Raw genomic sequence first — 13,443 nt, 5'->3', positions numbered from 1 at the left:
TCATTTGGCAGATAAAAGCAAGAATGTTTATTTTATCAGCTTACATGCAAATTAGAGGAATGTTTTCAGGAGGCTTTCAGGCAGTTACTCTGTCCCCAAAATTGGCTACACATGAGAATCACCAGAAGAACTCTGGACGCTGGTGCTCTCGCTCTGGGTTCCTGCCAGACGGTGGGATCACAAAGCATTCCAGGTGACCCACGTGCAACACTGAGAAGTCAACGGCTGGTGTCCAATGGTTCTTTCTCAACCCGCTCTGCACAAAACAAAGACCAAGGGACTTTTTAAAAGTACTCATGCCCAGATTCCACCCCAGAGCAAATAATTCAGTAACTGCGGGCAGGCTCCTATACTGCATTTAAGGAAAAGCTCTCAGTAAATTGCAATGTTTCTTCAAGTTTAGGAAGCCCTCAATTATAGCCAAAAATATGGCATCCTAGGAAGGGCCAGCTATAAGAAACTTTAAAAAGTTTATCTTTCATTTTTTTAATTTTTAAATTAATATTTAATATAATGAATTCAAGCAATAAAGGAGGATCTAAAATAAAGATGAGCTTCTTTCCCCAATTCTACTTTCCAGAGGTATCCACTACTAAAGCCTCTGTTTTTCTTATGCCACGTATACAGGGAGGAGGAGAGAATCAATGAGAAACAAATGATATGTGTCACTTACCTTAAAAAGAAGTTGCCACACTTCACTTTTAATGGACCAGAACTTGACCACACCACCATGCCAAGGAAATGTGTTTATTTCAGGCTTCACTGTGAGTCAGTGAAATCAGAAGCTGTACTAATAATAGGGAAGGAGGTGAGAAGAGACTTGACAGAACACGTCTCTACAACAACCATTCCCCACTCCTGACATTCCCACCCTACGGCAGTGGCACTGGAGAACACTCCTGGCTGTCCCCTCTTTTGCCTGCCTCTGGGCGCAGGGATGACTTACCCAGCTAGTGAGTTTGAAAGAAGGAACTGGGCGTAAGTAGCTCAGTCTCTTCTTTTTGTCCCTCTGGAGAGGCAGCCTGACTGCTGCGAGCACACATACGAGGACCTAGCTCCTCCCTGAGGTAAGTTTTGTAGGGCTAGCCTCCACCAGGAACCCATCTGGTCTTCCAGCTCTGCCTGAGACAGGGAGTACCAACTCAGGTTCTACACCATTCTGTAAACCTATTTTGGCAGAGGACACTGCATAGCCTTAAAACAGCCTTCTTAGGATAAAATCATTTGTGTTTCCCTTCTTTGTCTATCTTGCAATTGATTTCATTCACAAAGTAATCTATCAAAACACCAGCACTATAAATACACTTGTATAGTTTCACTTTGAAAGTTACAGAGCTATCAGTGAAGAAAACGGCACAAGCTATCTCTGATTTTCATGTCCAGGCAGGTCCTGTGGCCATACCTCAAGGAGTGGCACGAATGGATCCTAAACACAAATGCACAAAGCCATATAGAATGGGGAGAGATATACAAACCCAGGAAACAGAGAGAAAACTAAAAATCCCTAACTAGTGGAAAAAAAAATAATAGCAAAGCAGCTCAAGGGGATAAAATAGACACTTAGCATTGCCCGGAATAATCCTCATAGCTGACTCTCATTCCATCCGCCAGATCCCTGAATAAAATATTCCCATATCCACAGCCATGTCATCTGTTTCTGTCATCTGTCGGGCCAACAGGCAGACTAGGTCACATCATCACAAGGGTTGTATTCAATTGTCCATTAGCTGTATTTTCCTTTCTTCTCAGGGCAAGGAGTGATTATCCTTGTTCAGCTGATGCTTTTTTTTTTTAATTATTATTATTATTATTTTTTGAACTCAAGTTTTATTCATCATAAAATTCATACAACTCCTTATCACTTCTGGGAAAGGCAAGTAAAAAAAATCTACTACCACTGTATAAGATGCACCCAATTTTTAGGCCCCCAATTTTTTTCTTTTTTTAGTTATTAGTTTTAGGTGTACAGAACAATGCAATAGTTATCCTTTTCACCCCTCACAAAGTAACATGCTCCTCCCCCCACCCACTGCCCTCTCACCCCCAATATCATACTTATCTATTACAATTCCATTGACTCCATTCCCACACTGTACTCCACATCCCGTGACTATATGTATATATAATTATAGTTGACATACAATATTATTCCACATCAGCTTCAGAAATACAGTGCTGTGGTCAGGCCTCTACACCATCTATGAAGTGGTCTCCCTAACAAGACATGAATCCAACTGGCCCCTAAAAAATATTTACAACATTATTGATTATATTCCCCAGACTTTTTTCTATCCTTGAGGCCATATTGTAGTTACCAATTTATATTGTCTTGTCCCTTCCCCTTCTCCTTCATCCCCACCCCATCCCAACTAGTGTCTCTGAGATTATTTCTGTTTACATTTTTCATTTATTCGGTTTTTTAGATTCTACATATAAGTGAGATCATATGGTATTTGTCTTTCTCAGACTGACTTATTTCACTTAGCATAATGTTCTCTACTTCCATCCATATCGTTGCAAATGGTACTATTTCCTTCTTTATAGGTGAGTAATACTCCATTGTGTAAATGTACCATAGTTTCTTAATCCAGTCCTCTACTGATGGGCATTTCAGTTGTTTCCAAGTCTTGGCTATTGTGAATAGCACTGCAATGAACATAGGGGTGCATATATTTTTTCGAATAAATGTCTTGGGTTTTCCTGGATAGATACCCAAGAGTGGAATTGCTGGGTCATAAGGTAGTTCCATTTCCAGTTTTTTGAAATACCTCCATACTGATTTCCATAGTGGCTGCACCAGTCTGCAGTCCCACCAACAGTAGCTGATGCTCCTTTTGAATCAACAATTACATTTTCATCAGAGCAGGAATATCTGTCAAACAGTGAACAGCGTTTCACAAACAAACAAACAAAAAACACAAAACAAAACCTAAAAATACATATTTTAATAAATAAATTGAACTCTGGGCCGGCCAAGTGGTGCGTTTTAAAGAGCTGGCTTGAGATGCCAGAGGGCCCTGTTCAGATCCCACATATGAGGGCCAGTGACACTGCCCTCTACAGCTAAGATGCTGAACAACAGCTCAACCTGGAGCTGTGCTGCCGTGAGTCAGCAGCGACAGCGTAGGCTGCAGCCCCTGCTGCAGTGGGTTGCCATGGGCTACCGTGCGTAGGCAGCAGCCAGCATGAGCAGCCAGCAGCTGTCGGGAGCGGTCGTCCAGAAGCCAGCGACTGATCTGCCTCGCCCAGGAAGAGCGCAATGATGGTGCCAACTTGGGCCAGTGAAGCAACGCCCTCCACAACTAGACTGAAGAACAAAAGGACAGCAACTTGTCTGTTCCCCTTCCCCCAATTCCCCAATAAAAATCTTTTAAAAAATAAAATAAATAAATAAATAAATAAATAAATAAATAAATAAACTGAACTCAGATGTGAGTGGTGACTACAGAAAATACCATTGCATCAAAGGATGAATAAATAAAATAAATTTCTATGTTATCCACCCACGACACAAATATCTTAAATGCTGTTGCTGTTTTGTCACATAGTAATTTATTTTTTTTATAGTTAGATGCCTGTGACATTAGCCTGCTTTACCAAGATGAACTTTACAAGCATGTGCATAATAAAAATTTAGAGCACTAAAAAAAAAAAAAAATTGAAGCTAAGTTTTTAGTTTTTTTATTGCTTAAAATTTCAATGTTAATGAAAAATATTGCATTAATATGTTTTAAATTACTGCTAAGTTTTGGGTGTGGTGGAAGGACATTGGAATTAAATAATGAAGATTGGTACACTTCTGGTTCTACAACTAATTCCCAGTGTGACTTTGAGCACAGGACCTGGGTATGTCTTAATTTTTTCATTTGTATATTAGAATGTAGAGCAGATAGTCTTCAATGCCCTTTCTAACTCTAACATCCTTTGATTCTATTCACTAAAACGTATAGATTAGTACCATTATATTCTTAGCTGAATAAAAATGAACATAGTTTACTAAAAAAATACATGAGCTGGTGCTGCCCCCTATAGTAGGCTGACATGGAGGGGAAGGGCTGCAAAGCTAGGGAAATATTTTGTCATTCTAATTGCTTCTCTCTGCAGTCCTCTATGTGCCTATTGCTGTATGATCAAGAGTTTTAAAAAATGTGTAAATTCTAGCTGTCTGTTTTTAACCTGTCAAATGAAAAAAATTAAAACAAATAAATTATATGTAATGACAGTTAGCTAAGACAATTTGAGCAAACATGTTTTCCAAATTGTTCAAGGAAATCATTGTTTCTGTAATTTCCCAAAATAAATTTATCTGAGCCTCGATTGCAGAAGAGCTGGCACCATTTTGAGTCTCTTTTCACCTAACAACAGTATTAGAAACTAAATTAAACATATTTTAAGTGAATCGAATTCAATAATATGATGATAGAAAGATAACATGTCACCTCAAATATAAAATAAAAATTCAGTTGTAAATTAGGTCTACCAAATAGTAGTAATTTAGAAGTTCAAAGTTGTTTTAAATTTTATATTTATGTTAAAGCTTTATCCCCTGAATATTTCATAATAAAATTGTGTTCTGTTTTTTAAAAACATAGATTATTTCCATTGTTGGCAATGTTGCAAACTAGATCACCTTAAAAACCTCTTGCTATAGAATACCTAGAAAGTCTGGCTAAAATATAACCAAAACTTATCTAAATGCAAAAGTGTAGCTTCTAAGGGAGTAAGAGAACTCAGTAGGGGTCAAAACTGGGAACAATCTGAAATACTGGACTATTAAGCACAGGCTAACACTTTTTTTGTGTCCCAGATAGGAGATACCGATCTTCATTGGCCAGGGGCTTAGATTTCACCTATAAGATGAGGCAGGAGATGAGACTTTGGGCATAAGCAAGATAGACTATTGAAACAGACTCCCAATAAAATGGGAACTGTTAAAGAGACATACTCCAGGGTAAAAGGTGAACTAGAAAAAAATTCACCTACTGGCAAACAGATCAAGAAAAACCTAGACTGTTTTAGATTATGCTATAGGTAGAGAAAAAATTGTTCACTGAGAATTCATAACCCAGATTTGTCCTCAGTTGTGTAGGAGTTCATACGTAAAATGCATACATGATTTGGGAAGCAGCAAACTGACAGAATAACATAAAAGTGGTCTTCAGTTGAAAACACCGCTGGGATACCCACAGAAGCAAGCAAGCGTCTCAGAGAGAACACACCCTCACACAGACAGTTTTGGAGCCTCATGGTCTTCCCAGCCAAAATTCTAAACTTAGAATACATGAGGTAACACACCACCATTTTACTTTATTTTTATTTTCCTATATTTCTGTGTTAACACACAAAATACATATCACACAGAGATGAAGTAAGCACAGGGCATAGTGGTTTAAGGTGTAGCCTGCAGAGACACCTTCAAATAATGGTTTTGTGGACATAAGCTAGCAAGGTTACTTTCTGTAAGATATCTAAATCTCTATTTTTGCATCTGCAAAATGGGAATAATTACAGTAACCTCTATTATAAAGTTATGAGAATTAGATGAATTAATACACAGAAATTTCTTAGAACTAGAATGGTGTCTACCTTGCAAGAAGCACTAAAGAATTAGCTGGTATCATCATTGTCACCGTTGTTGTTATTTTAGGTAGTTGGTCACGTTATACCATCTATCTCATGATTAGGTTTGTTTTTCTTCATACATGCTCAAATACAGAGCCATCTGGCCTGGAATTAAATCTTGAGGTAAATCTAGCAACTACATATCTCATAATTACAGGATTTCACAAGACTGGTCCTGTGTTGAAAAGCAGCCAAACAAAGACCTGCAGGAAGATGTAATGGGTAACCATGAACCCCGCTCTAATTACAGAATGTTTTTAGAATTTGCTGTTTACTTTTTATTTAGATATTACATGCAGAGGTACTACCATCATCCCAGCCTTAGCACCCACCCCCGTCCACCACACATACCAGGGAACACTCACCGCCAATCACTCTGGACAACTGGGAAATTGGGAGAAGGAAAGAAGGCTGTCTGACCAGTTCTCAAGCTGAGACGCATTAGCTAAATTCCACCTGTGCTGCTCTCCCTCTCCCTAGAGCTTTCATATTTCTCACCTTTTATTCAACCCTTCAGTTTTCCTTCATTACAATCACAGCAAAAAGAAGAAAATCCTTCTCATTTGTCTCCTTGAACACCTAGCACAGTTTCAGGCACATAGTAGGACATTTTTCATTCATTCAACACATGTTCATTGAGCTCCATAGATGTACCACCACTCTCCTGGACTGTGTTTACTGTAATAAACAACCAATCCCTATTTTGCTTGATGAAAATGTTCTAAATTGACCTTCCAATTGTATGTATAATGCATTCAGCTTGCAGACAAAACTGTAAAATGCATCTTAAAAAAAATTTTTTTTAAAATTGGGTAACAGTATGTTTTTTTCTAGGACCCATTAGCTCCAAGTGAAGTCATTGTCCTTACAATCTAGTTGTGGAGGGCACAGCTCAGCTCCAAGTCCAGTCGCCATTTTCAACCTAGTTGTGGAGGGCACAGCCCACCATCTCATGTGGGAATCAAATCGGCAACCTTGTTGTTAAGAGCACATGCTCTAACCAACTGAGCCACCCAGCCGCCCTGTAAAATGCATCGTATTCCCTCCAGCAGTGCCAGGAAGTTCACCTGGGCATATGATACAACCAGCTAGCCTAAACTGCTGATCAATAGGGCAGAACTACACAGCATGTGAGAGGCTCCTAGTGACATGGCTTCTCCTGAATGGGCCAACATCTCACTGAACTCACATGTCCACTTTGAAGTGGTCTTTGAAGACCACAATGTGTTTTGTTTGTTTAAATGTCTGTCTCGTCCATTAGTCTGAGAGCCTGAGAGGAGTGATTATGTATTTTTCACCTTTGCATTTCCCTCCTCCTTCAGAAATAGCTCAAGTGCCTGAAGTTAGTGGATGCTTCATACAGTAATCATTGATAGAGTCAAGTAATGGAGAGGATGGTAAGATTCTTGACTGCAATTATAACAAATATTTGAGTAATATATCCACACTGTATTGTTAGTCATTAGGCAGATACTGAGCGAATGTTGCCATGGGCTGTTGTTAACCATGCTAAGTGTTGTCATGTTCCTTACATACTGTGCTGCCTCACCGTGACTACACCTGGAATGTAGCATTCTGTTTTTCGCTTTTCTGGGATTTACAAGTTTAAGAGGCCTAGGGATAAATCGCAAATGCATTCTGTGTAGGCCAACCAAGTGATGGGGAAAGTCCATTTTAATTATTAGCTATCACTAGACAAAAAGCTGAATTTGGTATTAGTTTACTAAATCCAGACCTATGGGTTTTCCAAGCTTGCATCTTTCAATATAAATTAAACTAAACCTTGAACACTGGGCGGGGGTGGGGAGGGGGGTGTTGTTGTAGGGGAATAGGGGGGCGAGAAGGCCTGAAAAGTAGCCAGCTGTCGCAGCACAAGTAGGGTGCCATTTTCTGGAATCACTGCCTATTCTATACTTGAACTTGATATCTAGTTGGTTAAAAATTCAGCTAGTAAATTAGTCTGGCAACTAGCTTTTTGTGTAATTTCTGGGAAATTTGGCCATTATGAAAAAATTGTTTTACAATGCATCCTTCACTAACATTACAAATTCTCGCAACCTTCCTCCATGATATACTGACATTGAAATTATACTTAAAATTTAAATGTTTTAAATAACATATGTATCAGAAAGCTAGTTAATACTATGCAACACTACAGAAATTTATTTTATTAAACTTCTATAAGAAAGTTCTTGATAATGAGTAAGAAATTACTTCCAAAGTCCCTTTGGAAAGAAGTATTCTAAGACTGTCTTAGTGCACTTGGGCTGCTATCACAAAAATACCACACTGGGTGGCTTATAAACAACAGAAATTTACTTCTCAGAGTTGTAGAAGTTTAAGATCACGGCCCTGGCAGATTTTGTGTCTGGTGAGACCCACTTCCTGGTTCACAGAGGGCTGTCATCTGTGTCATCAAATGGCCAAAGGGGAAAGGGAGTTTGCTGGGTTCCCTTCATAAGGGCTCTACTCTCTAACCACCTCCTAAAGGCCTCACTGTCAAATACCATCAATTGGGGATTAGATTTCAATATTTGAATTTCGGGTGACACAAACATTCAGTCTGTAGCTTCCCATCCCTGGTCAGGACAAAATTCATGTCCTTCTTACATGCAAGATACACTGAAACCATCTTAACAGCCAAAATGTCTTAACTTGTTTTAGCAACAACTCAGAAGTCTAAGTCCAAAATCTCATATATATATCATCTAAATCAGATATGAGTGAGACTCAAGCTACGACTCAGCCTGAGGTAAACTGCTCTCCAGCTGTGAACCTGTGACACCAAACAAATTAGGTGCTTCCAAAATACAGTGGTGTGACAGGCATAGCATACACATTCTCATTCCAAAAGGGAGAAATAGGAAAGAAGAAAGGAATGATAGGTCCCAGGTAAGTCCAAGACCCAACAGGACAAACACCATTAAACCTTAAAGCTCAAGAGTAACCTTTGACTCAATGCTCTGCCTTCCAGACCCACTGGGGTGACCGTATCACCCACAGGGCTGGGCAGCATGTTTCCACAGACCCTACGCCTGGGCCCAATTGCTCTCCAGGATTAGGGTTCTGAGCCCGAGGCTCTCCGAGGTAGCCCTGTCCTTTGAAATCTAGGTGGAGGCAGCCATATCCACTTGGCCTGTGTATTCTGCAGTCCAGTGGAGATGGGGTCACAGGGACACCTCCAGAGTTTGCAGCCTGCCACCTCTGGAGGGGTGGCCACTGAAGCTCCTGCCATACCAGGACCCACCAGAGCTACATGTGGGGTGGCGGAAGAGCATGGCCCGAGTGCAGAGCAGAACCCCCATGTGAGGGAGCACCAGGTGTGTGAGGAGGTTCCCACAGGGGCTGGTGGCTCCTCTGAACTGCTCCGCCCACCGGACCCTTGATCAAGGGGCCTGGAATGTGAGTGGAAGCTCTGCCTATCATTGAATGACCTTTGGGGTCATTCTTTTTTTTTTTTTTTCTTTTTTTAAAAATGTGTTTTATTTTATTTTCTAATTTTATTTGGGCACAGCCATGGTCATTGGTTACACATTGCTTTCATGCTACAATGGCATAGTTGACTCTTTTAGGGAGGGCGCAGCTCACAGTGGCCCATGTGGGGGTCGAACTGGCAACCTTGGTATTATCAGCACCGTGCTCTAACCACCTGAGCTAATCGGTCAGCCTTTTGGGGTCATTCTTTCACTGTCCCGGAGAGCAGCACTTGTCTTCCCTGGGGATGCTGTTCCATGTCAATCTCCTTGGCCACAGCCTGAGTGTTGTCATTTGTCTCCAACATGGATAGGATGAAAATTTTCCAAATCTTTAAATTCTGCTTCCTTTCTTGCTTAATTTCATCTGTAAGTCATTTCTCTCTGCTCGCATTTTGCTATCAGCAGCTAGGGGGGGAGCCAAGTGGCACTTTAGACACTTCACTTAGAACTCGCTTCAGTGAAATATCCAGTTTCATTGCTTGCAGGTTCTACCTTCCACAAAATACTAGAACACACACACAATTCAGCCAAGCTCTTTGCTACTTTATCATAAGGATGCCTCTCCTCCAGTTTCCAATAGCCCGTTCCTCATTTCCAGCTGAGACCTCATCAGAATGGCCTTCGCAGCCCATATTTCTATCAACATTCTGCTCAGGATTACTGAAATAGTCTCTAAAAAGATTTAGCTACAACTCTCCTCTTTTCTTTCCGAGCTCTCACCAGAATCATCTTTAAAATTCTGTTCATGGCAATCTAGGCTTTTTCTAGAATGTACCTCAAAACTCTTCCAGTCTCTACCTGTTACCTAGCTCCAAAGCTGCTTCCACATTTTTTTGAATAGGTATTTGTTACAGTAGCACCTCCCTTCTCAGTACCAATTTCTGTCCTGAACCTTTTGAGCTGCTATAACAAAAATACCGTAGACTGGGTGGCTTAACCAAAAAACTTTTATTTCTCACAGTTCTGGAGGAGGGGAAGTCCAAGGTCGAGGTGCTGGCAGATTATAAGAGCACTAATCCCATTCATGAGGGCTCCACCCACACGACCTATCACCTCCCAAAGGCCCCACCTCCAAATACCATCACTCTGGGGTAATTCATAAACTTTGGGGTGGAAACTTTGGCCGAGTAAGACTCAGTCACAAGTCAAAAAATAAAACTGTATTATTTTATTGTAAGCCATATTATATTTATTTAAAAGCCAAAAACAATATGATGAAGCATGATACAAATTTCAGAGAATAGCTTATTTTTTAAATCAGTCTCATCAATTTTACATTATGAAATACCATTAAGAAATATAGAACTTATAATATGAACTGTAGTATAAAAATATGGCACATGGTATTATTAAAGAAAAAGAAATTATAGCTGTAAGAGCCATGTTAATATCACAAAAACTTTAAACAGAAATGTAAAATGTTGTATGCTAAAAATAATTTTTCCTTAGTATTATGCAGTAGGTCTTGGAATGAGATGGAGGCAAGTAAAAATGAAAAGTTTATATAGATAAATTTTCTGAATACTATTTGTCTCATTTTCTATAGAAAACATCAGACATTATTATAAGAAATAATATGTCTAAAACTGCAACTGCATTTTGAAATATAAGGTAATTAGTATTTTAGAAAGGAGCAGCTTTTACATTTTTCTTAATAAACTAGTAGTCACACATAAAAATGAACATTACAAGAAGCTGAGTAAAATAACTTTTGCCATGAAAAGATGAATATAATTAAAAAGTGAGGCACCTTTCTTTCATTTCAATAAGAACTGTGGATAAGGGCCCTCATCTCAGAGTAACCAAATCTAAGAACACTCATGTTTATTTAGCACTCCATGTTTATTTAACAGGGAGCAGAAGAAGAATACATTCCATTCTTCGTAATGTGTTGAAAGAACATGGTCCTCGTTCAGATAGGAAGCTAAAGTGCACAAAAGCAAGTGTAGATTTATCAGAGTGCATTCACTAACACACTATGCTGATATTCAATTTGATAGTTTGATAGTTAATACAAACAAGTACAATTTACACTTTAACTACATTGCTCCAATACAAACAAGTGCAATTTATACTTTAACTACATTGATCCAATACAAACGAATACAATTTATACTTAAACTACATTGATCTTATGCAATCTGTACTGATAAACTATAGATCCCAGGTAAGTAGCATGTTTACTGTTTTGTTATTTCTTTGCATAGATACAGGTTTATCTATTATTTTAAAAGCAGCAAAACAATATTAAACAGTGTCAGAATTTATAGTTTGGGCTTTTAAAAATCTCCACACAGACTGTCACATCTTAAAATTTAAAAACAAAACTGCAACTCTTGCAATTAAAATACAACAGTGATTATCGGGGATCTTCTTGAAAGAAAAAAGTTATCTTTTCGGTATCACATCAAACAAGATACAAAGCTTCAACAGGCAATCTGAGAGATTTGGCCAAATATATTTTATACATAAGGCATCTGTGACCAAGCGAGGTTAAATGTATTAAATGCAAGCTGTTTATAAGGGCATCGATGTCTCTAAGTTGCTAAGAGATCTAGACTGACTGTGGCCCTGGTCACCTCTTCCTGACAGTCTGACCTTGTCCTCATACATAAGGCAGCTCCTGACTGTCCATGCTAGCGAATGAGGTAACAGGCATGGAAAACATAAACTTTATGATAAAAAGTTTTATTTTATAATACAATCACATTGTTCAAACTTTTATAAATTTTATAAAATGAGGCTTTGATACATGTACACAAGTGAAATTTTCTTGTACAATAAAACATAATATTTTGGTCTGCCTTCCTTTGTTTTTAAAAATGAAGAGTATCATTCTTTTTACCACGAATCAAATTTGTCTTCGATAACAGAATATGTTGATGGACATTATCTGTTAATATGAGAGCTCTGGGATTCATTTTCCCCTATCTCATGTTAAAGTGTTTTCAAACTCATTGTATCTATACTTATTTGGTTAACGAGTCATAGCTTTTTCAGGATGACTGAAAGTCCTAGCTTTTTCCTAGTCTAGTAGTAAATAAGTAGACAGATACTCAATTGAAACACACTAGATTGTGTTCTTACTCTCTCAGTCTAGCTGTCAAAGCTAACACCCAATACAAATAATCTGTAAAAGCAGATAAATGTATTTGCAAATAATTGAGGGTGGGCTGTAAGCCCAATCCGACTTTTCTAAAAAAATTTTTAACCATACTTCCTGATTTGCTGTGTCCATTTATCTTGATGAACGCTGTGGTGGAGATCTTTCAAAATACATGAAGTCCTGAAATTGGAAAAAGAATTATATATATATATATATATATATATATATATATATATATATATATATATGTGTGTGTATACACACACACACACACACACAGCATAAAATATTATCCTTTATAATTTATCTGGCAATCCTCCCATTCCAGTTAAGAATAAATTCTGGGGGGGTCCCAAAAAATGTATACAAGTGGACACTTTGGTCAATGTTGCTCAAGCAGTAGTTCGTAGTAATCAAAAGTGTCTGGACACTGATGGTAACCACTTTGAGCACCTCTTGCAATTGCAGAAGTCAAACGTGACTTGCATTCATCTTTTGTTATCGGTATATATTGAGCATTACAATTTTAATCCAGTTTTTTCCTTTCTTAAAATGTGCATACATTTTTCTGGCACCCTCTGAAAATTTACAGAATCTCAGTCCCCCCACCGCCAGGATGTAAACTGAATCAATCTGAACTTTAACAAGATCCCCAGAGGATTTGTACATGCAATAAAGTTTGAGAAGAACTGGAAAAAAAAAAAAAGAATAAATCAATCGAATAAATCTTTATAAAGTGGACCTAATATCAAGAGCAGCAACTACAAACTTAAAACTGTTGGTAGCCAGATGGCAACTGGGCTTGGAGCTGAGCTAGCTGCATCCTCCACAACTAAGAATGAAGGACAACTTGGCTCTTTCCCTCCCCCAATTCCCCCAATAAAATCTTTTAAAAAACCCCACAAGAAACAAACAAAAAAAAACTGTTGGTAGCCAATAAGCTTTCCTTTTGGGGTACTAATTAAATTTTTACTGAAAAGGAGGAAAAACTCGATAATCAATATTAAATATGTTAAATATACTAATTACAATATGTTAATTAGATTTTTAGGATAAATATTGTCAATTTTATTTCTATTCTTTACTTATGAATATTATTAACATATAGTCAGAAATATAGCAAGGGAATCGCACCTAATAAATCTAAGGGTGGAATACCACCAAGTAATGGTTCATAGACAGAGAGGCAGTAAGGTGGGGAGAGGGGAAGGACCTCAGCTTTAGAGTTATTTTCTTTCA

General features: G+C 38.4%; 1 protein-coding gene and 1 long non-coding RNA gene across 2 annotated transcripts in view; both read right to left on the bottom strand.

The window, feature by feature from the left end:
- Positions 1 to 67: 67 nt before the first annotated feature.
- On the bottom strand, positions 68 to 1,006 carry LOC109375945 (uncharacterized). Its single transcript, XR_002122671.1, has 3 exons — positions 947 to 1,006; positions 674 to 790; positions 68 to 256 (listed from the first exon to the last, which is right to left on the bottom strand). It is a non-coding gene; the product is annotated as an uncharacterized LOC109375945 (long non-coding RNA).
- A 9,245-nt stretch (positions 1,007 to 10,251) lies between these two features.
- Positions 10,252 to 13,443, bottom strand: part of PLSCR4 (phospholipid scramblase 4) — a 49,158-nt gene continuing 45,966 nt past the window's right edge. Inside the window, exon 8 of the mRNA XM_019631563.1 lies at positions 10,252 to 12,384. Within this exon, the coding sequence (XP_019487108.1) occupies positions 12,337 to 12,384 (48 nt within the window). The 3' untranslated portion in view covers positions 10,252 to 12,336. The remainder of the gene's footprint in view (positions 12,385 to 13,443) is intronic.

Source organism: Hipposideros armiger, unplaced genomic scaffold, assembly GCF_001890085.2.
Source record: "Hipposideros armiger isolate ML-2016 unplaced genomic scaffold, ASM189008v1 scaffold_1011, whole genome shotgun sequence".
In the NCBI taxonomy this organism is placed as follows: Eukaryota; Metazoa; Chordata; class Mammalia; order Chiroptera; family Hipposideridae; genus Hipposideros; species Hipposideros armiger.
Note: the sequence above shows the minus strand (reverse complement) of the source record. Positions and strands in the feature narration are given on the sequence as shown.